Source organism: Ictidomys tridecemlineatus, chromosome X (assembly GCF_052094955.1).
Source record: "Ictidomys tridecemlineatus isolate mIctTri1 chromosome X, mIctTri1.hap1, whole genome shotgun sequence".
Taxonomy (NCBI): domain Eukaryota; kingdom Metazoa; phylum Chordata; class Mammalia; order Rodentia; family Sciuridae; genus Ictidomys; species Ictidomys tridecemlineatus.
Window position 1 is genome coordinate 1,765,404 of NC_135493.1, and position 25,656 is coordinate 1,791,059.

At 54.5% G+C, this 25,656-nt stretch overlaps 1 protein-coding gene across 5 annotated transcripts; it reads left to right on the forward strand.

Annotated features, from left to right (window-relative positions):
- The first annotated feature begins 22 nt into the window (after nucleotides 1–22).
- L1cam (L1 cell adhesion molecule) lies at nucleotides 23–25,656 on the forward strand. 5 transcript variants are annotated; one of them, XM_078034050.1, is made up of 28 exons: nucleotides 23–179; nucleotides 10,618–10,809; nucleotides 13,547–13,561; nucleotides 14,160–14,265; nucleotides 14,488–14,687; nucleotides 15,718–15,840; nucleotides 15,941–16,111; nucleotides 16,382–16,493; nucleotides 16,630–16,814; nucleotides 16,975–17,106; nucleotides 17,240–17,383; nucleotides 17,882–17,993; nucleotides 18,107–18,273; nucleotides 18,374–18,530; nucleotides 18,750–18,874; nucleotides 19,028–19,138; nucleotides 19,294–19,491; nucleotides 19,763–19,833; nucleotides 20,017–20,239; nucleotides 21,352–21,467; nucleotides 21,674–21,875; nucleotides 21,960–22,082; nucleotides 22,171–22,344; nucleotides 22,493–22,612; nucleotides 22,719–22,886; nucleotides 23,218–23,352; nucleotides 23,624–23,696; nucleotides 24,272–25,656. In XM_078034050.1, the coding sequence occupies exons 2-28, from the start codon at nucleotides 10,734–10,736 to the stop codon at nucleotides 24,501–24,503; spliced, it is 3,771 nt and encodes a 1,256-aa protein (XP_077890176.1). In that variant the 5' UTR covers nucleotides 23–179; nucleotides 10,618–10,733; the 3' UTR covers nucleotides 24,504–25,656. The 5 variants fall into 5 exon arrangements, with proteins under 5 accessions (XP_077890176.1, XP_077890177.1, XP_077890180.1 ...); XM_078034051.1 differs by having other exon boundaries at nucleotides 22,719–22,874; XM_078034054.1 differs by lacking the exon at nucleotides 24,272–25,656 and adding an exon at nucleotides 23,792–24,265.

A 25,656-nucleotide genomic window follows, 5' to 3' on the forward strand; every position in this document is an offset into this window, starting at 1 on the left:
CTCCGCCCGCGCTCCCCCTCCCCCTCCTCTCCGCGCACGCCCGCCCCGCCCCACCCCCGCCCGCCGCCGCCGCCGCCGCTGCAGCATCGGCATCGACTTCGCAGACCGCTCGGGCGGCGGGTCCGAAGCCGGCGTGTTCGGAGGCTGGACCGGCACCCGGAGGGGTGGCAGCAGCGCAGGTAAGACGGACGGGCCTGTCCTAGCGCTTCGGCCGCGACTGCGACCCCCTGCGCTCCCCTGCGTCTAGCCCCGGCCCTGCCCGGGAGAGAGAGGAGGGAGTGCCACCCTGGCCGCTGTAACCGGCTGTGCAGCCGGAGCCCCACCCATGCTGGGCACCTGGCTCCTGGCACTGAGGACTGGAGCAGGGCGGGGTAGGACACCGGGTGCTTGAGCCCGACAGGTGAGGGGTACCTAGGCGGCGCCCAAAATGTGCACCTGAAGAGGGGCACGGGGAAGCGGTGGTCAGGCAAGGTCTGTATGGGATGGTGGGGCTGAAGTTGGCATGTCCCTTTGGGTGTGTGCGTGTGTGGGAAGGGAAGCGAGAAAAGGGTCGACTGCCCCGCCATCGATCGCCTTGGGGTGTGGTTCTGGGCGTGGCTATCCCTCATCCCCTTTCTAGCGACCTGTTTGACCAAAAATCCAGCCTCCAGTACGATAGGGTCGGGGAAATTGGATTAAGCTGCTCTTGCAATGGAGGAGAGGGAACAGGGCTAGGCAGTGCCAGCGTTCCCCTCCCCCGCCCCAAAGTGGGGAGGGGGCTTTGTTCTCTCTAAATTCTAGCTGGGATTCCCCTCAAAATTTGCGCAGAACCAGGGTCTCCTCCCTGGAGGCGCCTCCTCCCTGGAGGCGCAGCGCGCGTAGGGAGCCTTTTCCACAGTCTCCGTGGCCAATAATGGGTGCACTGGGTGAGGTGTGTTTGGGCGCTCCATGATGTACCTCCCATGTGCAGGGTGTAGAATGATGGTCCATCAGGTAGGGGTGAGGGAGGGAGGGCCTCACTGTTCAGGGCCAGGGACTTCTGGAAAGCAAGATGCTTGGGCCCTGTCCCTGCCTATTGCAGGTCTTTTGCTCCTTTCCAAGTCTTCCCTCTCTTCCATTATGGGAGGGGTCTGCAATTCCTATTTCCTCCTTCCTAGATCAGAATTTTAGGGTGTCTTGGTTGACAGAGATTGCAAAGAACACCAAGTGCAATCTGCTGCCCTTTGCAGGGTATCTGGAGCCCCCACCCATCACTGCCTGTCTCGGGAGGCAAGCCCACCATCTGTCAGCCCCAAAGAGTGGGGGCCTGGCACTCCCTCCAGGTAGATGCCCTGCTCCTGGTTAACACTGCCCTAAGGGTAGGGGCTTCTGGCATCCTAGTGCTATCTCTGCTGACTCACATGGCCCTGATGGTGAATAAGCCCTACCAACCCTTCTTCCCATGGGAACTGCTGCCAAGCCCCATTTTTCCGGTCCCCTGTGGGGTGGCTAAGGCAGGGGGCCTAGCCAGGGCTTCTCACCTCTGATGGGCTCCGTGCTGCAGGTGGGGGAACTTGGCCCAGCCCAGCCTCTCTCCTGGCACACCACCCATAGGGTACCTATGTGTTCTCACTCACGGGGTCTGAGCCTTTGGGGACCCTTGCCTGTCTGTGACCGCATGGCAAGTTGGTGCCAGGGCTTGAATTAGGACTGGAACCTCCCCACCTCCCTGGCTCCTGACCATTTTTCTTTGCTGCATCCCAATGTTTCTTTCTCTCCATATTTATTTATGTTTGTGTATGTGTGTAGGGTGACCCCCAAAGTAATTCATCTTATTGTAGTACACTTGAAATATACAGAAAAGAACAAAAGAAATTAAGAATTGCTGGTGATCTGATCATCAAGAGGGAAACACGTTTGGCACTCCCCAGCCTCCCTGGTTTGCTCTCACCCACTCCCAAGGGGCTCCCTCCTCCGATGCCCAGCGCCCAACCCGCTGCAGAGCATCATGAAGGCATACAACACCCAGAGGTGGTGGAATCTCATGCCCTGTTGCCACTGGTGAGGCTGCTCTCAGGGTGACAGACACCTCCTTTCTGAGAACTGAGTAATCATGGGTGGGCAGTCATTTGCTGGGAAGTGTCTCACTGCCAAGTAGCCTACTTGGGCCAGGTTCCTGGCTGCCCACAGAAGAGCCAATAATGGGCTGGACCAACACTGTTCTGTCCACATGAGATGGTGATTCACTTTTTTTTCTTTATGATTGTTTGAAGGGAAAAAGACACAGTGAGGGAGGGCCTTGTCTGAAGGCTATTCTGGGTAACAAGGGTGGCCAGATGTGCTCCCCAGTTGGGCTCCACCAAGTCTATACTCCTTCCCTCTAGGGCCAGGCACTTTGCGTGGCAGGCACCTGGCCACCACTGGCTGGGGAGTGTTAAAATGACAGCCCAGTATGTGCCATATTGGCCATTCCCCACCCCTTCCCCACCCCTTCCCCATCCCTTACCCACTTTGAGCTTCAGCTTTTTGGCTATCAAATGAGAGGCAGACTCATTCATCTCCAAGGTCTCTTTCAAGGGAAATGGTTCCTGTTACCACTTGATTTTTATTTTATTTATTTATTTTTGGAACCGGGAATTGAACCCAGGGGAATTTTACCACTGAGCTATGTCCCCAGCCCTTTTTGTTTTTTAATTTTGAGATGAGGTCTTCCTAAGTTGCTTAGGGTCTCCCTAAGTTGCTGCGGCTAGCCTCAAACTTGTCATCTTCTTCCCGCAACCTCCCTAGTTACCCGGATTATGGGTGTACATCACCACACCCAGCACTTGGACCATTTGAAATGGCTGCAACTGGGTGGGTCTTCTGAGAACTGAGGGTGATGTGGCCTTGTAGTGGCTAAGTCCAGCCAGTCATGGCCAGCAGCACTGGGCTAGCTCTAGGACAGCATCTTCCTGGGGAGAATGTAGAGTAGAGGTGGGGTCCCATGTGGATGGATATAAGTGAGGACCCCACCCTATGCTTTAGACATTAGGGAAGGCTGACGGTCTAATTGCCTGCTGTATTGTCCCAAGCTGGCTGCAGTCTCTGCCCTGTCCTCTGTTCCTGTGATTGGGAAGTCTGGGTGGGGCCATGTGGACCAGGCCCTTAGCAGCCCCCAGGCCCTGCAGACTTTCATCTCCACTTGTTCTAATGGCCATCTTGGAACCCTCCTCTGCTTTTCCTGAACCCTTAGTTCCACCTCACACTCTCACCTTTCCCCTTCTTGCTCTGTACCCCTCCCTCTGCCTCACCTGCCCCACCCCTTCCCCTCCCAGCTCATTGCTGTCTCTCTGATTCCTTTTTTGTTTTTCTTCTACTCTCTGCTCTGCTACCTGCCTCCCCTAAAGCCCCTCCCTCTCTCAGGGGCCCTTGATAGCCCTGCGGTTGGCATTGAGCTGTGAGTCCCAGCACTGGGGTTGATTGCTCTGCTGCCCCGTCAAATGTCCTACAGCTCCATATCCCTGGATTGGGCCCAGGCCCCCCATGGGGCCTCATCTGACCTGGAGGGTGGATGTGGGCACCTGGTGGCTACCAATCAGATAAGGATTGAGGGGAATAGCCAGCCCAGCCTGCCTGCTCCCCAAATATCAACAGGGTCTTTGTGGCTTCCTAAAGGCTGTGGTTGGAGGGAGAGGGAGGAGCCGGGGAGGGCGGGGAGCTCCTTTGCAAGGGGGAGGATCTGGTCTGCTGGGCTTTCTGGAAGCTTTTCTTTGTCCACTGCCCCCCACCCAAGGCCTCAGGAGCTTGCCCTTCCAGGTCAGAGAGCTGCAGAGCCACTGTTTCTCTGCTCGGCAGCTTACACCAGCCAGTCTCTGGCCCCAAACCTAGCAGGGGCAACATATAAGCCAGAGATTGGGTGGGGCAGGAGGGTGGCATCATCCTGGGCTTTATGCACTTGTCCGAGGGAGACTTCTGGGCCTGTCCATCTCAATATCAGTCTGAGGATGGAGCTTGAAGATGGGGACTGCATCCAGAAGCCCCCTCCCTCCCCAGCACTCCAGTCTAAAGACCCCAGTGCCAGGCAGAGGTGGGGGAGGGCAGCCCCAGTCCAGAGGTTTGCATGGGAGGCTTTGGGCTTGTGTGTGTGTGTGTGTGTGTGTGTGTGCACGCATGCACGCATGTGCATGCACATGTGTGTGGGTGTGTAAGGCCCTCCAGTATTCTTATCTGCATGTGTGGGGCTCCTGTATCTGGTCACCTGTGTATCTGAGTGTGACTGCATCATTCCTGTTTGCCTGTGTTGGGGTCACATGTTGGGTTACATGTGCACATTTGTATTTGTGTCTGTTGTTGAGAGAGCACATACATCCTCATGTGCCCACATGGATTCCCCTCAGAGTCCCTCTTAGGCCTGTGCTGGGAAGGGGTGGGGCCAAGGGTGGTGGCCGCAATGGCTGACATGCAGCACTGTATCATATAGGGACAGAGTCTGTGGCCAGCCTGGGCTTATGGCTTCAGTGGAGAGAGATGTTCTCTTAGGCCCCCTCCTCAGCTATCTGCGTTCATGCCTTAGGAATGTCAAGGCCTTGGGGAGGACAGAGGCTCCATTGTCCACCCCCAGGCTTCCTGTGTTCCTTCTGCCCTTTAACCCTTTGGGAGTAGGGAGCCCCGAGGGGCCCAGTGGGGCCTGGCGGTGTCTAAGCCATTCCATGCACCCTTCCCCCAACATACTTAAGCCAGGTGACACAGGCTTGGCTGCTGCTCTGCTTGCCACCTTTGCTTGATGTCTTCTCTGTACTACCTACCTGTTATAGCCCCAGGAGCTGGATACACATGGTCTCCTCTGGCGTGGCCCTAGAAGGCTCCTCTAATGTTAGGTTAGGAAGCCCAGAGTGAGTGGAACCCTGATACCAATTGTTGCCTTGTGGTTCTGCCTTCTAGTGCTCTGGAAGGCTTCAGCCTTGTTCCTTGGTTCATTGGGAGGCTGGGTAAGCCCTAGCCCCTGCTGGGTCTTAGTCTCCCCTTCAGCACAGTAATGGAGCCATTGCTGTCCCTAAGCTCTGGCTGGAAAGAGGTCTTCCAGGTAGTGGAGACCTCTTTGTGAGGAGACTCTGGAGCCTTTGGTTACAAGAAAGAGGTCACAGCAGGCCAAGATGCTGGATAGCAGGAGAGGGGATCAAGAAATCCAGCCTGGCTGGGAATAGTAGTGCATTGCTTTTAATCCCAGCATTTTGGGAAGCTGACACAGGAGGATCACAAGTTCAAGGTTAGCCTCAGCAACTTAGCAAGGCCCTGTCTCATAATAAGAAATAAAAATGGCCAAAAGTGTGGTGCATGCCTGTAATTTCAGCAATGGGAGGCTGAGGCAGGAGGATCATAAGCTTGAAGACAGCCCCAGCAACTTAGCAAGGCCCTCAGTAACTTTGTGAGACCCTGTCTCAAAATAAAAAAAATTAAAAGGGCTGGGGATGTAGCTCAGTGGTTAAGCATCCCTGGGTTTGATTCCCAGTACCAAAATAAATAAACAAATAAATAAATAAAAATGGGCTTGGGATGTGGCTTGGTGGTAGAGCATCCCTGGATCTAATCCCATTACTGCAACAAAATAAAATAAAACAAAACAAAACAAAGAAAGAAACCCAGCCTGTCTCCAAACCCAATAAGAAAAGGATTTTGCCTTATTTTGGACTGAGTACTTGAATGGGGTGGTGTCCTGTGAAGCCCCACAGAGCCTCAAGCTGAGGAGGACCCCAGCCAAGGTATGGATAGGTTGTTTGGGGTCAGGTTTCTGTTCTGTGCTGAGACGTGATGTTGGTCACATCCTACTTCTGCATGGCCTCTCTTCTAAGATTTCACTCCCTTCCCTGGACATTTGCCTGTCATCTGCCTAGCAAATGGGCCCATCCCCAGGGGCCAGGATGGCTTAGAGCTCTTCCGTATCCAGGTCCCTGGTCCCCTGGGACCCAAACAGGCACATATCAGAATGCCATAGTCCTGGGAGGTCACCTGACCCCAGAGTAGATTGGTTAGATTCAGGAGCCTCCAACCTCTCTGAGCAACCACCCCTGGTGAGCACCAGTCATGGCTCTGCAACCTAGGACACAGTTCAGTTCTGGGTCCTAGTTTCCATGGGTAGAAATGGGAGATAATGAGGATGAAATGAGTTGATGTGTGTAAAAATACTGGCTCAGGACCCCTCATATGTGGTCAGTGCTATCCCTCAGTTTATTTAAGAAAATAGAGCTGACTGAGATCAAGGTGGGAGAGGTATAGGGTGGAGTCAGCTTGTGTTGAGAATCCTTCCTTCCTTCTCCACAAAGACACAAAGAGTTAACCTCCCTCTGCCCCCTCCTCATCCTTTAAGGAGAATGGTCCTTTACAGGTGAGCTGTAGTTGCCTTGGAGACGGAAGCCTCAGGCGCGGATAAGGTGGGGGGTGGGATGAGCTGAGTTGGGCTGAGACACACTCTCTTTCCTTAGGGAGGGGTAAGGCAGAGCACAGAGGACCAAGCAGCAGTGTAAGATTTCTGGGCCCCCAGGTACCTGTGGGGGCTCCCTTGAGCAGCCTCCTCCATTTATTATCTAAACAACTCAATAGGTTACTTACAGCAAGGCTCCCACCTCTGCTAGCAGCTCCATCACCATAGAAACCCACCAGCCACAGCCTGGGGGGGAGAGTGAGGGGGAGTCTTAAAGGGACACAGTACATGGGATGTAGGTGACACCTACATCTTTATGTCCACACTGACAGGCACAAAGTCTGCCACACGTCCCTCCCCTTGTGTGCTGGCCGGCCTGAGCATAGAGACCTGCCACCCACACTCTGACCCTCAAGGCTCTGAGCCACCATTCCTGGCCCTACTCTGACCCAGTAGGTTACCAGGCTCTGCCATTCCTGATAGACATCAGGCAGGAGAGCCTGGAAATTCTTTGCTCTGCTCTTGATGGCCTTCTTGCTGCTTCTTTGAGAAGGCACCCCAGCAAGACTAGGATGCTAGCAGGCATGTGTGTTGTGTGCACACACAAGACACCCTGGAGGTTCCTGGTGTGTGTGTGCGCACGTGTGTGCCCACGTGCACAAGCACCCACTGGCTCATTCAGGGAAGGAAGCAGCTGTGTCAGGTCTCAGCCAGGCTCTAGGACTTCCCAGGTCCCTCCCTGGCACTGGCTTCAACTCAGACTGAGGCTGGCAATGTAGAGAGGACCTCCTAGGGACCTAGGGTACAGTGAGACCAGAGTGGGGCTGGGCTGGGGTTCCTGTGAGGCTTCCCACAGACCTTCCTTTAGGCTTTGTGGTCCAGAACCTCATCTCCTGGCCTTGTCCCCCTCAATGCCTGCCACGCCCTTTCTCCCTGCCTACCCAGTTCTGCCTGTGAACAGGACCCCCACATGAGGCAGGGTGGATAGGTTTTAGGCTGGACCCACTCAGGAGCAGCTGCACCTTTGTTTTGCACTCCCCCTGCACAGTGGTTGGTGCACAGTCAGCGCATGTGCATGCACGCACAGACTCACACACTGACTGTTGTGCCTGTGAATGCACCTCCCCCAGCCAGGCGGCTGCTTACTTCACACACAGACAGCAATCTTGGAAGGATCTACTGAGATCCTCTGGGTGCTTTTCCCTCCTCCACCCCTCCTCCCTGCAGGAACCTCCACCTGTTCTCTAGTGCTTGCGGGTCCAAGCAGTGGGTCATTCATCTTGTCTTAACAACTATCCTCTTGCCCCAGTGCCACAAGTGGGCAGGGACTTGCTGCTCTTTCGCTGCGGGGCTTTGTTTGTCTCTCTGGCTCCAGCGCACAGCTTGGTCCACTCTCTGTCTATTCCGCCCTGCTTGTCTCTCCAGCCTGACCTCCAAGCCAGAGAAGTTCCTCTCCACCCATCCAGGCTCATCTTCCCTTATTCCCTGCCCCTTGCCAGGCACACCCCCTGGGGACAAGGAAGCTGCTGAGGCTCCATTCGCCTGCTCAAGCAGAGCAGACGTGGGCTTGTGTGCGCTTGCGTGCACACGCCCACCTCTCACTCTTCTTGCTCATTCTGCCATTTCTCAGTGGTGCTTTCTGCAGCTGTCTCTCACCTTTGTACTCTTTTTTTCCTTTTCTTTCCATTTCCCCACCAACTGGGCCTCTAGCTGAATATCTCTATCTTGGTCATCTCTTGCTAATTAGGGTCTTCCAATGGCTGTCTTTGTCTCCTCTTCCTGGCCCCACTTCCCAGCCTCTCCTGCTCCCTCCTGCCTGTTTCTCACTCTGTCTGTCACCCTTGGCAAATGGGGCCTTGGCTCCATCTGTGGAATACTCCACTCCCCTCCTCTGCTCCTTTGCCCTCGGTGGTGGTGCTGATGGGGAGTCGGGCCCTGCTGAGCTAACAACCTTAGCTTGCTCTGTAATTGCCTGAGCAGTGGTGAGAGATCAGAGAACCAGCAGCAGTGAGAGGGGAGGAGGGGGAGCCCCCTCCCAGCTGTCAGGGGCCTCTCAACCTTCTGGCTCCTTCTTGCCTGTTTCTGAGTACCTAGGGCAGTAGCAAGTGGGGTGATAAATACCAGGACACTGGAAAAGAGGCTGGAGTTGAGATGTGGCCAGGAGGAGGCAGAGTAGGGGTCATGGGGTTGGGGATATTGTGCTTGCCCTGCATATACCCCAGTATACATGCCAAACATCATTCTGGGAACCTCGATTTGGAGGACAAATGGAGGAACTATAATGGCAAACACCATCAGTTCCACACACAGCATCAAAGCCTCCTCACAGGCAAAAGGGTCCTTCTTTGAGTTTCCCCTTGCTCCAGTTTTCCTCCCCTCCCCCTTATAAGACCAGTGCTCAGAGCTCCCAAGGCTGCTGTTTGATCGCCTACTCTCTGATCTGTATCTCCTACTGCTTCCTACAGGCCTTGAAGTCAAGGCCAAGGCCACTTGGGGCTGGCCCTGATTGCATGGGCTCTGTAGGGGGAGGTGTTAGTAGAACAGATCCACTGTTCTCCTCTCTTCCGGCCCCAGCTCAGCTCTTGCAGGTGGAGAATTGGCCACCCCTGCACCACTTCCTACTCCACGTCATTCTCTTGGTCTCTACACCATCCTGGTGCTTTTCCACCACACTTACCAGCTCTGGCTGGGGAAGTCCGAGAGCTTCAAGCTGACTGCCACTCTACCATCTGTCTTCCCTGCCCAGTCTGCAAGCAATATACTACAGTCATCACTCTTCTTGGGTCATCCCCCTGTTACACAAAAATGATTTGTGGCTCCTTGTTGCCTCTTGCTAGAATCCAGATACCTTGGCGTGGCATTCTCCTCTTGGTGTTTTAGATGAGGCTCGGTTCTTCGTTTGGTTAAGGTCCTGGCTGGGCACATGGGAGATTACAATATGGCTTTGGTGACAGCATCCAGACCAGTGCTCTGGCCTCTCAGCTCTCTGTTCCAGCCTCTCCCACACTTTAATCACACTGGTTTCTTTTCATATCCCTTCCTCTTATTGTGGAATTAAAATAGCCTGTCCTCTTGGGAATCTGTTTCCTCTTCTGTTCATTTTCAGAGAGTCCCCCACTCCTGGACCTGAGTTTTGGGCCCATTTCATGCAGGTGAAATGTGGCTGTGTCTGGTGTTTCTTGGACTTAGGGTAGATACATCTAGCAGTTGAGGTCTGAAGACTCAGCAAAAGGCCCAGAAGCTAGAACTGCCAGACACTTGAGAGGTGTCAGAAACACTGTCTTGTAAAAATGTCCCAGAGCTTTCCCTGACCCCTGCCCTGACCCTGGCCTGGAACATCTGGAAGTGAAGAGGCTATAGACACCCCTGTTTCCCCTGAGGGAACTGGAGCAGCAGGGAAGTACTTTCCTCTTCCCCCCCACTCTTTCACTGATTCCCCAAGGGGCAGACTTCCTTCTCCATTTTTTCTTCTTTTTCCTGAGCCTGTTCTGTGAAATGTAGCCATCTTGGGTGCATTTGCTCTCTTGGTCTATCCCAATTCCCAACCCCCCTGTCAGATTTTAGGTACAAATAGCACCCAGGGATCAGTTGACTCTGAAAGCCACAGGAATGGGACTACAGAAGAGCTCTTTTCTACACATGTGCACACGTGCTTATATGTGCACACAGAGATAGCAGACATGGTGATTCATCACCCACAGATACATAAAGACATACAAGAAGGCACACAACACACACACCAGACCTGTGTGTTGATTCCCTCAGATAGACATGCCAACACATGCCGTTCATGAGTGCACTCCCCTCCCAGAGAAGACACAGGTTCTCATGCATGTGCACATGCAGCCACATAAATACGGATGTGCATATTTGTCTTCTCCACATGCAGATCCGCATCCACACATATTTGCATGGACACCTGTGCACAGGCACATCGAGAGACACATGTGGATGGTGTGCACAGAATTGCTAGGTGGTATGCACAGGGAAGCTGATTGGGGCAACAAGTTGATTCTGGGGAAGCAGCTGGCAGGGAAACTGCAGAGTAAGAAGGGTATGAAAAGCAACCTGCAGGCCAAGCCAAGGCTGTCTCAGCTTTCTCCTTCCAAGGTGCGGGAGAAGAACTGGGAAGCCAACGGGTGGGGGCGGGGCTGGGGGCGGGCCAGGAGCCTGGGCTCGCCCAGATGTTAGTCACTAACGTCCATCCCATCCTTCTCGCTCTCTCCTTTCCCACCGTGCCCTTTCCTCCTTCCTTCTCCCAGTGCCTCCACCCGCAGCTCTCGCCTCAAGCCGCCCACCAGCCCCCCCTTCCCTCTGGCCGGAGCGTGAGTTGAGCCGCCGGCCTGTGCCTCGCCAAGCTGCCAGCGCCACCGGGAAGATGGTCGTGGCGCTGTGGTACGTGTGGCCTCTCCTCTTCTGTAGCCCCTGCCTGCTCATCCAGATCCCCGACGAATGTGAGTAGCTGGAGGGAGCCTCAGCCCTCCCTTCCACTGTGGTGGGTCCCTCTTTATCCTTTACCTTCTCTTCCTTCTGGACCCTCACCCCTCCTTTCCTGGGTGCCGTGTAAGCAGGAGGTGCCCAAGACACTGAGTACCTCTGGAAAAAAGGGCAGAAAGCATGGAGGGTGTGAGCACCGCGGATAGGCACGGTGGCCTTCTGCGGTTTCAGCACCACGGATAGCGGTCTGGACACGGGGCTGCTGTCAGCCTCCTTGGCGCTCACCCTCAGCCTATCCCACCCCTTCCCACTCAACTCTGACTCTTCTACTTCCACCCACCTCACACCCCAGGGGTGTGGGGACCAGAAAAATGGGACACTCCCGAGTTTTCAGCTAGCTTGTTCAAGGCCTGCATTCAAGTCTTGCTACTGTTTCTAAACTAGGTATTCCCAACCAGCTCTTTCCTTGGACATTTGATAGCCCTGTCTCTGAACTGAGACAGGAAAAGGCACGTTGAATACAACAGGTCCCTGCCCAACAACCTTATGGATCCTTTTTTATTTATAGTTATTTGGAGGGCATGGGGTGGGGCTGCTGGAGCAAGTGTGTATGATTATACTATTTGTTTGGAGAGGTCACAGGTAGGGGTGTGGGTACTGCAGTGTGGTTGGTTGTAGAGTTGTGAGTACTTGTGCATGCTTATGAGTTGGACAGACCAAATATCTGTGTGTGCAGTTGTGACTAAATTGAATATTTGTGAATGTGATTTTGGTTTCTTATGTGGGTAAGTTTGGAAGTTACTATAATTGTTATTTTATTGGTCAGGTTTGTGAGGGTCTGGAGGTATTTGACTGTTACATTTGATTGTAGTGGATTGTGTGAATGTATGAAGCTGAATGTGTGTACATACTTTTATGTAGGGTGTTACCACTGTGATTTTTTTCTGAGTGTAAGCAAATATAATAATAATAAAAAAGCATTTGGAGGGTATTTCACAGTGTCATGTGTGAGGGCACCTGTGGATCTTGAGTTCCCAGGCTCCAATCCCTTCCCTACCTCACTTTGCTACTTTTGTCTCTAGCCTGGACATGGAGAGACCAGCTGGGGAGCAGGGGTAAGAAAGTCTGCCAGGAATGGGACAGGGGCTGAGAGAGATAGGCTTGGGAGGTGCCTGGCATCAGGGACCATGGAGAGTTTGGAGGAGATAAAGAGGGGCTCGTGGGACACATGAGTCAGATGAGCCAGACACTTGTTCCCATCAGGCAGACGTGTGAAAGGGGCAGGACTCTGAGAGACCACATCAACAAAAACACAAACAAGTGAGGTTTGTTACACACAAAGGAGCATCATCTACACAGACATGGCAGTGGATATAGACACAACACTATACCCTGAAATTCAGCCACACATAGGCAGATCTGAAGACATATTCAGGTAAGGCCTAGCCATATACATACACACAAATGGATACTGGAAAAAACCTACTGCAATACACACATTCCAGGACATCCACATACATGCCCAGACCCCACTTTTGCATTCATACACATGTACTGGTTTTCCTTCCTTCCCTGCCTTTTCTCAGTTGCTTTTCAGGCCTGCCTCCAGGTCTGAAATGCCAGGGCCTTATCCTGGGTATTAGCCTGCCCTTCCACCTGATGGGTGAGCATCTTACTTGAGTGTGTCTATATGTGGCAGGGGCGGGAGAATTTAACAGAAAGGAGAATTTAACAGAAAGATGGCAGTGGGGAGAGAGAAGTAGGCCAAAGATCACAGCAAGTCCAAGGCTGCCCTGGGCACTGACCCTGATGTTATATACAGGGCAGCTGTGGTGCCTCCCTATTAGAACCTGTCTTTCCAGCCATGCCAGCCCCTTTGTCTCTTTTCCTTCTTTTTCCAAAGAGCTGATTTCCCCCATCTTGTGGTCCTCATCGTTGTCTTGCTCTCAGGTTGCCTACACTGGCCTCTCCTTAGCTCAGGGCCCTCTGCAGTGTCCCTGGGGAGCCCCCTCCTCTCTTTTGGGGTCCCTTACACTGAGGTCTTCTGCAAAGACAAAGCTTTCAGAGCTGATCCACTATTCCCCTGTTCTGACTGCCCTCCCCATTCCTTCCTTCCCTTCCTCCCTCCCTGCCTCTGCTTTGCTGAGTCCTGGGACTAGGGCACTTGCTCTGGCCTCTGCCCCAGGGAATTTAGTGGCCAGCTGGGAGTATGGTAGGAGAGAGAAGGAGGGTTGGCTCCAGCCCTGCAGGCTATGGAGACTCAGATGCATTAGGGCCTTTGGGAGGGTTTGGAGGGGGAGGGGCTGTTGGGCTCTGGAGGCTGGGTCTGGGTAATTGAAAACACTGCGCTGTGCTAATTGGATTAGGAGGGAAGTGGGCTGGAGCAGGGGAGGGTGCCCTAGCTGTGGGCTGTGTGTCTCTCAGCCTTTCCAGGCATCCTGGGTGTGGTAGGGATCCACTCTGCAGGCCGTAGAAGGCCTTGCCAGGGGGCTTCAAGAACTATTATTTTTAAAGGCAAGAATTTCTGTCCCCCTGTACCAATATACCTGTGTCTCTGTCAGAGGAGCCTCTCCCTGGGCATTGTTCTGCCTCAGACTGTCCCCTTCCACTGCTGCATCCCAGCACCATAGCCTCCTCCCTGCTCCTTCCTCATCCCTGGGGTCTGCTGGATCTCACCTCCTTAGCCTTAGGTCCTATTGGAGCTATCTCTCAGCATTCTCCTCCCTTCTCTCCCTTGCTGCTTGGATTTCTTAGATGAAGGACACCATGGTAAGTTGGAGGAGGGTTGGGAGTGTGTCCAAGGACAGAGAGAGGAGGGGCCTTGGGCTCAGCTCTCCCTGTGTGCCCTGTGCTGTGCTGGGTGTCTTGGTTTCTTCTGGCTTGTCAGTCCTCACTCCTGCTATTTCAATCCAGAGGCTCCTCTCAGCCTCCTCACCCTCTCACTGGTATCTTGCTGTTTGCTGTCTCTGCCTCTACTGACATTTCTGTCCCTCTTGCTGTTTCTGTTCCTCCCTGACAGGGGTTGTCCTTGGTTTCTGTGCCTTTGGTTTTTGTTTCCTCTGTCTTTCATATCTCTCTCTCTCTCTCTCTCTCTCTCTCTCTCTCTCTCTCTCTCTCTCTCTCGTATTTCTTTATAACTTTTGTTGCTACCTTCTTTCTGTTCCTCTTTCTACATTTATTTTTGTGTCTCTTGTCTCCCTCTTTTTGCTTCCCATAAGCTTCTCTTTGGTTCTTCCCCTCTCTCCCTCCATGGCCATGGGCTCCCTAAGGGTCCCAGACCCTGCTTCCCTTACCATATGGCAGGTGCAGAGGCTGTGATGCCAGCCCAACATCTTGTTGACCAGCTCTTTCCTCATTCTGTGCCCAGTGATGGAGCCTCCTGTCATCACCGAACAGTCTCCACGGCGCCTTGTTGTCTTCCCCACAGATGACATCAGCCTCAAGTGTGAGGCCAGAGGCAAACCTGAAGTGGAGTGAGTGGTCCCTGCCCTCTGAGCCTCTGTTGTTGACTACCAGTCTCTGCCTCCAGCCCTCACACCTCCCTGGGCCACTGAGACCTCCCCCACAGTCCTGAGTCCTTGTTTCCATGCCCATCCCTTGGGGTCCTGTGGCTATTCACACCCTTGCCTCTGGCCTGTCCCAACACTGTCCTTGGTGCCAGGACCTGTGGCCTCTGAGCCCTTTTCTGCCCACAGGTTCCGCTGGACAAAGGATGGAGTCCACTTCAAGCCTAAGGAGGAACTGGGTGTGACTGTACATGAGGCACCCTACTCTGGCTCCTTCACCATCGCGGGCAACAACAGCTTTGCCCAGAGATTCCAGGGCGTCTATCGCTGCTTTGCCAGCAATAAGCTGGGCACTGCTATGTCCCATGAGATCCAGCTCATGGCTGAGGGTGCGAGGCACTTTGGGGACCAGGGAGGGGCTAGGGTACCTGAGAGGCATCTTCAGACAGGTTTCAAGCTGGTATGGGGCTCTGTCCCTCACTGTCACTGTCCCTCAGCTGGTTGGTTAGCACAGGAGTGGCCCCAGAAAGTCCCATTGCCTCTTCCTTTTTTCTCTAGCAGTCTCCACCATCCTCACCCTGTCCTTCTTTATCTGCTGAACTTCTGCTCCTCTTGTGTCCCCTTCCTTCTCTCAGTCTTTCTCAGTGCAACCTAGCACAGGCTGCCAGTGGGCTGGGGGTTGGGAAGTGTGATTGCCCTGGTGCCTGCCTTTTCCCACTGTGGCCAGCCTTGTCTGAGTCACTCCCTGACTTAAGCTTAGGGACTTGTCCTCGTTTCCTCCTCCACCATTCTCAGGTCATCCCTGTCCATCTCTGCCACTTATCTAGTGCCTCCTCTCTCAGCTTTCCCACTTGGTCTCTTAGAGTCCATCACTGCACCCCTGACTTGGCTTCTCTCTCTCTCTCTCTCCTTCCTGATCCCATGCTCTGCCTTTATCTGTGCCACCCTTCCCTCAGGTTTCTCCTTCACATTCCATCCTCCCTGAGTTTTCTGCCTCCTGAGCACTCTCCTTTCCTCCCCTTCAGTTACCTTGGGAACCGTTGCCATGGTTTCCATGTCAGGATGATGGAAGGGTCTGTGACTCCTGCATCCATCCACGGCTCCCCTCCCCCATTATTGCACTCAGCCTCCCCCCACTCATCCTCGTCCTTTCCTCTGGGTGGGCAGGGAGAACTAGGAATTGTGGAGGGTTAACCCTTCATGGTCACCCAGCCTCCTGCTCATTTCTTCTCCCCATGGGGTGCCGGTCTCCACCATGAGCCCAAAAAGGACGCAAAGTCTCTGCTTCCCTTTATGTGAACTTCCTCCCAGCCTGGCCCTCTCATCCCCATGTCTGCCCCCAGGATAACCCTCCATCCTTTCTCCTGTCCTGTATTATCTTGACCAGGAGGAGAGTGCCAGCCTCTCTATCCCTTCTAGGTGCCCCCAAGTGGCCAAAGGAGACAGTGAAGCCCGTGGAGGTGGAGGAAGGGGAGTCAGTTGTTCTGCCCTGCAATCCCCCACCCAGTGCAGCGCCACTGCGGATCTACTGGATGAACAGCAGTGGGTGCCAGCAAGGGGCTGTGACCTGGGGCTGGAGTGTTGGTCAGGGATCTTCCCCTGGACAAGAATCCTGACCTCTACTTCCTTGCCGTCTCCACAGAAATCTTGCACATCAAACAGGATGAACGAGTGACCATGGGCCAGAATGGCAACCTCTACTTTGCCAATGTGCTCACCTCAGACAACCACTCAGACTACATCTGCAACGCCCACTTCCCGGGTACCCGAACCATCATTCAAAAGGAGCCCATTGACCTCCGGGTCAAGGCCAGTGAGTCTCAAAGTCTCTGACCCCCCCCCCACTCCTCTCTCTCCTTCAGGCCTGACATGTTCCACCATAGATGGATCTGACAACCCTATTCTTGCCCAAGGACAATTTGGCTCCTGCCTCCACCTTTCCCAGATCCCTTCCCAGGTGGCAAGAGCAGAGATGGGACATTCTTTTTAACAGAGGAGGAAATCAAGGTCCAGGGGCTCACTGGGGTATCCAGAGTCCCCCAGCTTTGTGACTCCAGGTCACTTACTCCCTTTCTCCTGGCAGCCAACAGCATGATTGATAGGAAGCCACGCCTCCTTTTTCCCACCAACTCCAGCAGCCACCTGGTGGCCTTGCAGGGGCAGCCCTTGGTCCTGGAGTGCATCGCTGAGGGCTTGTGAGTCTGGGTGCCTGGGGTAGAGGAGGGATGGGATTGGGCAGCCCCAGCAGGGGCTTGGACCTCTGGGCTGAGTGGCCTTGTGCTCTCTCCCCTCTCTTCTCCTGTGGCCTCTCTGCACTATGGCCCTGGGCAGCCCCACACCTTCCATCAAGTGGCTACGCCCTAGTAGCCCCATGCCAGCAGACCGTGTCAGCTACCAGAACCACAACAAGACCCTGCAACTGCTGAATGTGGGCGAGGAAGATGACGGCGAGTATCGCTGCTTGGCTGAGAATTCTCTAGGAAGTGCCCGGCACGCCTACTATGTCACCGTGGAGGGTACGGGCTTCTGCCAGGCATACTATCCCCAAGTTGCCATAGGCTCCCTAGAATGGCCTCCAAGGATGGCAGGCAATGCACTGTCACTAGGGAAGGCAGGATGTGCACCAGGGACAACAGCAGGCTATGGGCTCAGGGTACTTCTCTCCTTCTTCTTAAGCTGCTCCATACTGGCTGCATAAGCCCCAGAGCCGTCTATACGGGCCAGGAGAGACTGCCCGCCTAGACTGCCAAGTCCAGGGCAGGCCTCAACCAGAGGTCACTTGGAGAATCAATGGAATCCCTATAGAAGGTGAGCAGGACCTTGGGAAGGGGAGAGGTGGGTGAGTCCTGGGGACTGTTGGGAGGAAAAGGAAGGGGAAGGGGACCTCCGCGCAGCTCAGTGCTTTACCCTGGCCCCATGGGGCCCCATCGGTTGCACACAGAGTTGGCCATGGACCAGAAATACCGGATTGAGCAGGGTGCCCTGATCCTGAGCAACGTGCAGCCCAGTGACACAATGGTGACCCAGTGTGAGGCCCGCAACCGGCATGGGCTCCTCCAAACCAATGCCTACATCTATGTTGTCCGTGAGTGCCAGCCAACTATGTAGTCTACCCACCCACCTTCACTTCCTTGCCTTGTAACCCCCAGTCTGTCCCTGCAGCCCACCAAAATGACTCAGTGTGAAGCTGATGTGTCCCTGGCTTATCTTCTCCATCCTCGCAACAGCTGTGGGGAAAGTATAGCAAGGCAGGGTTTTTTCCCCACAACCGAGCATTCACCCAGGGCAAAATGTGACTCCAACCAGTCTGAAGAGGAAAGACTTGAGGATGGGTTGGGAAGGGTTTCAGGAAAAGGCAGACTGCTAGCTGGGCCTCGAATAATTGGTAAAACTTGCATGGCTGGAATGGAGCCCATGGAGGCAGAGGGGACAATGCTTCTGAAGGTACAGAGAGGTAGCCCGGAGCAGGGAAGCCCAGTGTGCAGGGCTCCTGGGGGCCTGAGGATGCTGGGTGGAGAGATATGGCTTCTATCACGCCTGTGGCCGGGTCCTGCTCCACCTCCTGACGCTATTCCTCCCCCAGAGCTGCCAGTCAAGATCCTGACAGGAGACAATCAGACATACATGGCGGTGGAGGGCAGCACTGCATACCTGCTGTGCAAGGCCTTTGGAGCTCCTGTGCCCAGTATCCAGTGGTAAGTGCCTCATCCCAGGGGGAGCCTTTAAAGCCATTATCTTGTCCCGGGAGCCCAGGCAGGCAGGGAGCCCCTGCCAGTTGGTACAAGCCAGGCCCACCCGCTTGCTCTAGGCTGGATGAGGAAGGCACGACCGTGCTTCAGGATGAACGCTTCTTCCCTTATGCCAATGGGACCCTGGGCATCCGAGACCTCCAGGCCAATGACACTGGACGCTACTTCTGCCAGGCTGCCAATGACCAAAACAATGTGACCATTGTGGCTAACCTGCAGGTTAAAGGTCTGCTGTTGCTCCCACAAGGCAGCACTCTGAGAGGAAGGGAGGGTCACGGTTTCTGAAGGACATCAGAGTGACCCTCTCTCCACTTTATCACCCTCAGAAGCAACGCAGATCACGCAAGGGCCCCGGAGTGCAATTGAGAAGAAAGGCTCAAGGGTGACATTCACATGCCAGGCTACCTTTGACCCCTCCTTACAGCCCAGCATCACCTGGCGAGGGGATGGGCGAGACCTTCAGGAACTTGGGGACAGTGACAAGTGAGAGTCCAACCCCAACCTGGACTGGGTGGAAGGGGGCAGAGTGAGAAAAGTAGCAACTCCAGAACTCCTGACCCTCTCTGTGCAGTGAGCCTCCTGCTTAGAAGGAGAGGTTCTGGCAGGAGAAGGAAAAGGAGGCAGGGGTGAAGAGAGGGGCCCAGATGGCAGGGAAGTGATGTGACTGCTGGGCACCAAGGACAAACACGGCTGCCTCCCCAGGTACTTCATAGATGATAGGCGCCTGATCATCCACAGCCTGGACTACAGTGACCAGGGCAACTATAGCTGTGTGGCAAGCACAGAGCTGGATGAGGTGGAGAGCAGGGCACAGCTCTTGGTGGTCGGTAAGTCCTAGGATGGTACTAAGTATGTTGCCTGGGGGAACTGGAGGGTGCAGCCTCCAGGCCCAGGAGGCCCAGGCTCATGTTGCTGGCCCTTTCAAAGTATGGTACATGGCTCTTGAGGGGGCCAAAGAATTCACCCTCTATTGCCTTCAGGGAGCCCTGGGCCTGTGCCTCATCTGGAGCTGTCTGATCGTCACTTGCTGAAGCAGAGCCAGGTGCACCTATCTTGGAGCCCCGCGGAAGACCACAATGCCCCCATTGAGAGTAAGAGATCCCCCACCTTCACCCCTGCCAACCCTCCCTATTGCTTGGGTCCCCCCCTCTTCCTAGGGCTGTGGCTCCATCCAGGGCACCCCCTCCGCTACACTCTCTGCTAAGTGACATGCTGAACACATCATTGCTGGTTCGCTTCTTTGCAGAGTATGACATTGAATTTGAGGACAAGGAAATGGCACCTGAGAAATGGTATAGTCTGGGTAAGGTGCCAGGAAACCAGACCTCTACTACCCTCAAGCTATCGCCCTACGTCCACTACACCTTTAGGGTAACTGCCATCAATAAATATGGCCCTGGAGAACCCAGCCCAACTTCTGAGACTGTGGTCACACCTGAGGCAGGTGAGCTCAGGCAGCACCCTCTCTTCTGGGCCCCCTAAAAGGGATATCAAGAGCTACGGTCCCAGATTCTGGAGGGAGGGCCTGGACAGGTGTTATGCCCATGCTCTTCTGGTTCCAAATTTCCAGGGGAAGTGAGGGAGTGCTACCTTGAGGCCACTGGCTCATTGCTTCGGGGACAAGAATGGGTCATTTGTCCTTGGTCCCCAGCCTTAGCCTTCATAGTCTGCGGCAGGAAGCTGAAGCATTAATATGTTATCACAATATTTTCCAGCCCCAGAGAAGAACCCTGTGGATGTGAAAGGGGAAGGAAACGAGACCAACAACATGGTTATCACATGGAAGGTGAGGGTCCCTGGACTGACTCACCCCTGGACATGAGGCTTGGACCCAGGCATTTGCTGCCCCTGGACTGTATTAAGGAGGAAGCCAATGATTGGAGACATCTAGGTTTATATGGGTAAAGGACAGGGCACAGAAGGCAGGAGCTCTTGACCAACCAGCTCCTTTTCTGCTGGCCCCCTCCAGCCACTCCGATGGATGGACTGGAACGCCCCTCAGGTCCAGTACCGTGTGCAATGGCGTCCTCAGGACACACGGGGGATCTGGCAGGAGCAGACCGTGAGCGACCCCTTCTTGGTGGTGTCCAACACATCCACCTTTGTGCCCTATGAGATCAAAGTCCAGGCCGTCAACAGCCAGGGCAAGGGCCCTGAACCCCAGGTCACCATTGGCTATTCCGGGGAGGACTGTGAGTATTGGTGGGGCCCCACCAACACCCAGTGTCAAGCCTCTGTGCATCTCAGTGTGTGGACATACACTGCTCACTCCCCACCCACAGTGCCAGCCCCTACCTGTCACTTCTCAAGTCCAGAATTCCTACAAATAAGGACATTCTTTTACATAAGCAGAGTGATGTTATAAAATTCCAGACATTTCATGTTGATACAATGCATTTCTGTAGTTGGCAGTCAGTATTCTAATTGTATCAACCGTCATAGCATTTTATAGCATTCCTTCCTCTGGTGCGGGGATCTATTTTAGGCCAAGCATTCCTAATCCAAAAATTCAAAAGCCCCAAACCTGAAATGCTTCAAAATCACTCAAAAGTTTTTAGCTGGATTTGGTGGCACAAGCCTATAATTCCAGTGATGTAGGAGGCTGAGGCAGGAGAATCTCAAGTTCAAAGCCAGCCTCAGCAACTTAGCAAGGCCCTAAGCAACTTAGCGAGACTGTGTCTCAAGGTAAAAAGGGTTGAGGATGTGACTCAGTGCTTAAGCACCCATGGGTTCAATGCCTGATCCTAAGCAAGGAAAAAAAGATTTTTTTTGAATTCCATAAGAGGAAAAGTGACCTCATGTGATGGATTACTCAAAACAGACTCACTAAAAGTATCATAGTATAAAATTGCCTTCATTCTATGTGTATAAGGCAGCTCAGTGGTGGAGTGCTCATCTAACATGCACTAAGACCTCGGATTCCTTTCCCAGCACCACAAGAGAGCTCGTCTCAAAGTTATCCCATGAGCTATATACAGATACTCCAGACTCTGAAAGGATATGAAATGCACAACACTTCTGGTCCCAGCATTTCACGTACAAGTTGTCTTGCCTCTTATGTTCCCTTGAATCTGGAACTTGAGCAGAATTGAACTTTGATCACCTGGTCAATCCTTTCTTGAGTTTTTCTGTGTAACTAAACTATTTTCTCCTTGGAGCAACCTTGAGACCATGCAAACACTGCTCCTCATTGAACTGCCCCTCACATAGCATCCAAATCCATCTGCCCAGTGGGGGAAGGGCTCTAGGCTGGCCTCAGAGCCTGGGTGAGGGCCTGTGGCCTTCTCCAAGTCTCTGTTTTCAGACCCCCAGGTAAGCCCTGAGCTGGAAGGCATCAAGATCCTCAACTCAAGCACTGTGCTGGTCAGATGGTGGCCTGTGGACTTGGCCCAGGTCAAGGGTCACCTCCGGGGATACAATGTAAGAGTTCCAGGCACGGACACAGGGAGATCCCCCAGGATGAAGTGACGGGATTGAGGGTGGGGTTCTGCCATCTGCCAGCAGCTCTCCTGAAAGTCCTTGGGTTGGGAGGAGAGGATCCTGATGGAGGTGGTAGGGGGCATGCACTGGCAGTCCCTGCCTGCCAGGTGCCTTCTGCCCTATGACGTCTCCTTCCACCTGTGCAGGTGACATACTGGTGGGAGGGCAGCCAGAGGAAACACAGCAAGAGGCATGTCCACAAAAGCCATGTGGTAGTACCCGCTAACACCACCAGTGCCATCCTCAGTGGCCTGAGGCCCTACAGCTCCTACCATCTAGAGGTGCAGGCCTTTAACGGGAGGGGATTGGGGCCTGCCAGTGAGATGACCTTCAGTACCCCAGAGGGAGGTGAGTCCGGCTCCTCAGACTCCCATCCTCTGCCTCTTCTCCCTGGATATGGGTGAGGATCTGCCACTCTTCTCTGCCCTATAGTACCTGGCCACCCTGAGGCATTGAACCTGGAGTGCCAGTCAGACACCAGCCTGCTGCTGCACTGGCAACCCCCGCTCAGCCACAATGGCGTGCTCACTGGCTATGTGCTCTCGTACCACCCCCGTACGTGCACTGTATCCAGAAGGGAGGCTGAGGGGACATGGGAGGGGGCATATCTGGCAGCAAATCCAACCCTAATTCGTCCCTGCAGTGAATGCAGGAGACAAGGAGCAGCTGTCCTTTGACCTTCCGGACCCTGAGCTTCGGACACACAACCTGACCAACCTCAGCCCCGGCCTGCGGTACCACTTCCAGCTTCAGGCAACCACGAAGGAAGGCCCTGGCGAGGCCATCGAGCGGGAAGGAGGCACCATGACCTTGTCTGGTGAGCCAGAGGCAGGGCCTGCTGGGTGCTGGTCTTCATGGCAGCAGAGGGGTCTGATGAGGCCCTGGCTGGAAGCTGAGCCCAGAAGGGTGGACCTTTAGGCTACCTGGCAGGCTCCCCACTCTCTTCTCACTTTTGCACCCCACAGGGGTACCAGATTTTGGTAACATCTCGGCCACAGCAGGTGAAAACTACAGTGTCATCTCCTGGGTTCCCAAAGAAGGCCAGTGCAACTTCAGATTCCACATCCAGTTCAAAGCATTGAGAGGTAAACACAAGGACCCTTGGGGCAGGGGCAGGGGACAGGGCTCAGGGCCCAGAGGGGTCACCCAGCTCTGCTGCTTCCCCTGATGGAACGGTCTCTGTCTGTACAGAAGGAAAGGCTATCATTGATCCCCCACGGCAATATGTCAGCTACAACCAGAGCTCCTACACTCAGTGGGACTTGCAGCCTGACACCAAGTATGAGATCCACCTGCTGAAGGAGGAGGTGCTCCTGCGCCAGATGGCTGTGAAGACCAATGGCACCAGTAAGGCACCGGGTACCCACCACTGCCTGCCAGGGAGTCGCCGGTGCTGCTGCCCAGTTGGCTACATTTACCCTCTACCAGCTGGGCCCCACTCCGTGGTTCCCTTCCCTCTTCCCAGAATCCGGGTACCCTTGGGTCCATGCCCTTGTTAGTACTCTCTTCAGTGAGGGCCCTCCTGCCTTCCTGCCTGCTTCCTGTCCCATCTCCTGGCCCTAGATGGCCTCCTGAAACTCCAGTGGGCCTGAGCACAAGGCCCTGGCTTGGAGGCTTGGCTTGGGCCCAGGGGCTGTACTGGCTTCCTGGAACCTCCAGCTCACCCCAGGCCTGGGCTCTGTTGTCTCAGACCCCGTGAGATTCTCCTCCAATAACTTTGCCATGGAGGGCTGGTTCATCGGCTTCGTCTGTGCCATCATCCTCCTGCTCCTCATTTTGCTCATCCTCTGTTTCATCAAGCGCAGCAAGGGCGGCAAATACTCAGGTAATCCTGAACCACACAGGTTGAGGGTGGGGGCAGTGAGAGGAGTCTTGGCCCACCTCGCCCCTTTGTACTTTCTACAAGCCCTCCCCGAGTCCCTGTGTCCCTCCGCTTCTGTCAGGTCAGCAGGGCATGGTGGGAGCAGGTCAGGGTGACCTTCCTCACAGGTTGGGGCTGAGAGGATCACCCTGAAGGCACTTGGCACAGAGGGGCATAGAGTCCAGGGTCAGTCTGGAGTGGGAGAGAAAGCTGGCCCCTCTCTGTGTGTCTTCAGTAAAGGACAAGGAGGACACCCAGGTGGACTCTGAGGCCCGGCCGATGAAAGATGAGACCTTTGGCGAATACAGGTGAGCCAGGGGCAGGACTGGGGCTGGCACCAACTCCATCTGCCTTTTGTATCTGATCTTCTCTCTCTCTCTTCTCTGCTGCTGGGTGACTTCAGGTCCCTGGAGAGGTAAGGTGGGGTGGTGAGGGTGGACTATCACACTGGAACAACAGGGGACCCCTTCCATGGACAGTGCATGCCTAGGAGTGCCATTGTCCCCTGGTAGCTTCTGATTCCCCAGCCCTCTGGCGTAGCAGTTCCCATTTCAGGGTGAGGCCAGAATGCCCAGGTGTTCCACCTCAAGCTAACATCCCAGCTGCTAGGCCTGGCTGTCACCTTCCCACCTGCCCCTCTCCTCAAGGGAGTCCCTGGCAGTGGGTACATACAAGTGAGGAACCAGGCCCTGGGAATCCCCCACCAGACTGTGTCCAGTGGCTCCTTCAGCCTCCAGGATCCTAGGAGTACCCAAGCCTGGCCCCTGGTATCATGTATGCAACATGCCCTCCTGGGAGTGTGTCCAGCATGAGCTCCTGGAGCTGCCTGCCGGGTCAGGGCCTCCCCAGCACTCTCACTTGCACCCTCCCCGCTACCTTGCAGTGACAATGAGGAGAAGGCTTTTGGCAGCAGCCAGCCCTCTCTCAACGGAGACATCAAGCCCCTGGGCAGTGACGACAGCCTGGCTGATTATGGGGGCAGTGTGGACGTCCAGTTCAATGAGGATGGCTCCTTCATTGGCCAGTACAGTGGCAAGAAAGAGAAGGAAGCAGCAGGAGGCAATGACAGCTCAGGGGCCACCTCCCCCATCAACCCTGCTGTGGCCCTAGAATAGTGAGGCAAGGTGGGCCAGAGGTGCAGGAAAGCCAGTGGCCAAGACACCCAGCCCAATACCTGTGCTGTGCCACTGACATTGGGATCGAGGCCCCTTCCTTTCTATAGGCCTGTGGGAAGCTTGAGTTGGGGTTGAGGAACTCGCTGCCTCTAATCCCCTTCTTACCGCCTGGTCCCCACTTTATTGCCAAAACTCAGCTGCACCCCTTCCTGGACACACGCTGCTTTGCTCCAGCTTGGGGGCAGATCACCCACATGTCAGGGACCTTTGGGTGCTCCCCTGCCAGCCTGTTTGGGCAGAGAGGCCATGGTTTTTGGGAGAGGAAGAAGGGATGGCCTTGGAAAGGTCTCTGAGAAGCCATCCTTGTTGCTCCCTGATTGGGGGCAGGTGTGGTGGGGACTTCTCTAGAGCAGGGTTGGCACCTCCCCCTCCTCCAGCCATTCCCTGGCCACTTGACTGGGGACAGAACTCGGTGTCCCCACCATCTGTTCCCTTTTCTTTGCCATCTTTGCTCCAACTGGGACAGGAACTGGGCAAGCTGGCCATGGGTGCAGGGGAGGCCATCTGGAGAGCCCGGAGTCCCCGCCCCCCAATAGCACACTGGGTCCACATGCCCTCCTCCTGCCATGGCCGGCTTTCAGGAGCTCCATACACATGCTGCCTTCGGTACCCACCAGACAACATCCAAGTGGCCTCTGTCACTGCCGGGGCGGGCACACCTCCTCCCACTGCCCACCGGCCCAGCTTCTACCCCTAGCAGCCCTGCCCACCCCCAGTTCTCTTCCTCAGCCTCCTCCCACCCTCCACCTTGGGAATGTACATACACCGTGACTTTGAAAGTTTGTACCCTTGCCCTCTCCCCATATGCCACTAGTGTGTAGGCAGATGTCTGAGTCTCTAGGTGGTTTCTAGGTTTTATAGCAATTAGCTTTGATGATCCCACCCCAGAAAAAATAAAAACAGACAAAAAAGAAAAAAAAAAAGGAAAGATTGGTTCTCCTAGCACTGCTGTGCCCCTGCCCAGCAGCTACAGCCTCCCTGTATGCCTTGCTTGGTCTGTTGATGAGCCCTCTTCAAAAAAACAAAGTATATATATATATGTACATAAACATCAGAATTATAACAGGCAAATAAAACCTGGAAATGCAGAGAA

Bases quoted from the DNA above. Each gene is read 5' to 3' on its own strand.
- L1cam (XM_078034050.1), top strand. From the start codon at position 10,734: ATGGTCGTGGCGCTGTGGTACGTGTGGCCTCTCCTCTTCTGTAGCCCC. The intron at 20,240-21,351 runs GTGAGTATTGGT...CTCTGTTTTCAG, and splicing joins TGGCTATTCCGGGGAGGACT to ACCCCCAGGTAAGCCCTGAG. The intron at 23,697-24,271 runs GTGAGCCAGGGG...GCTACCTTGCAG, and splicing joins GAGACCTTTGGCGAATACAG to TGACAATGAGGAGAAGGCTT.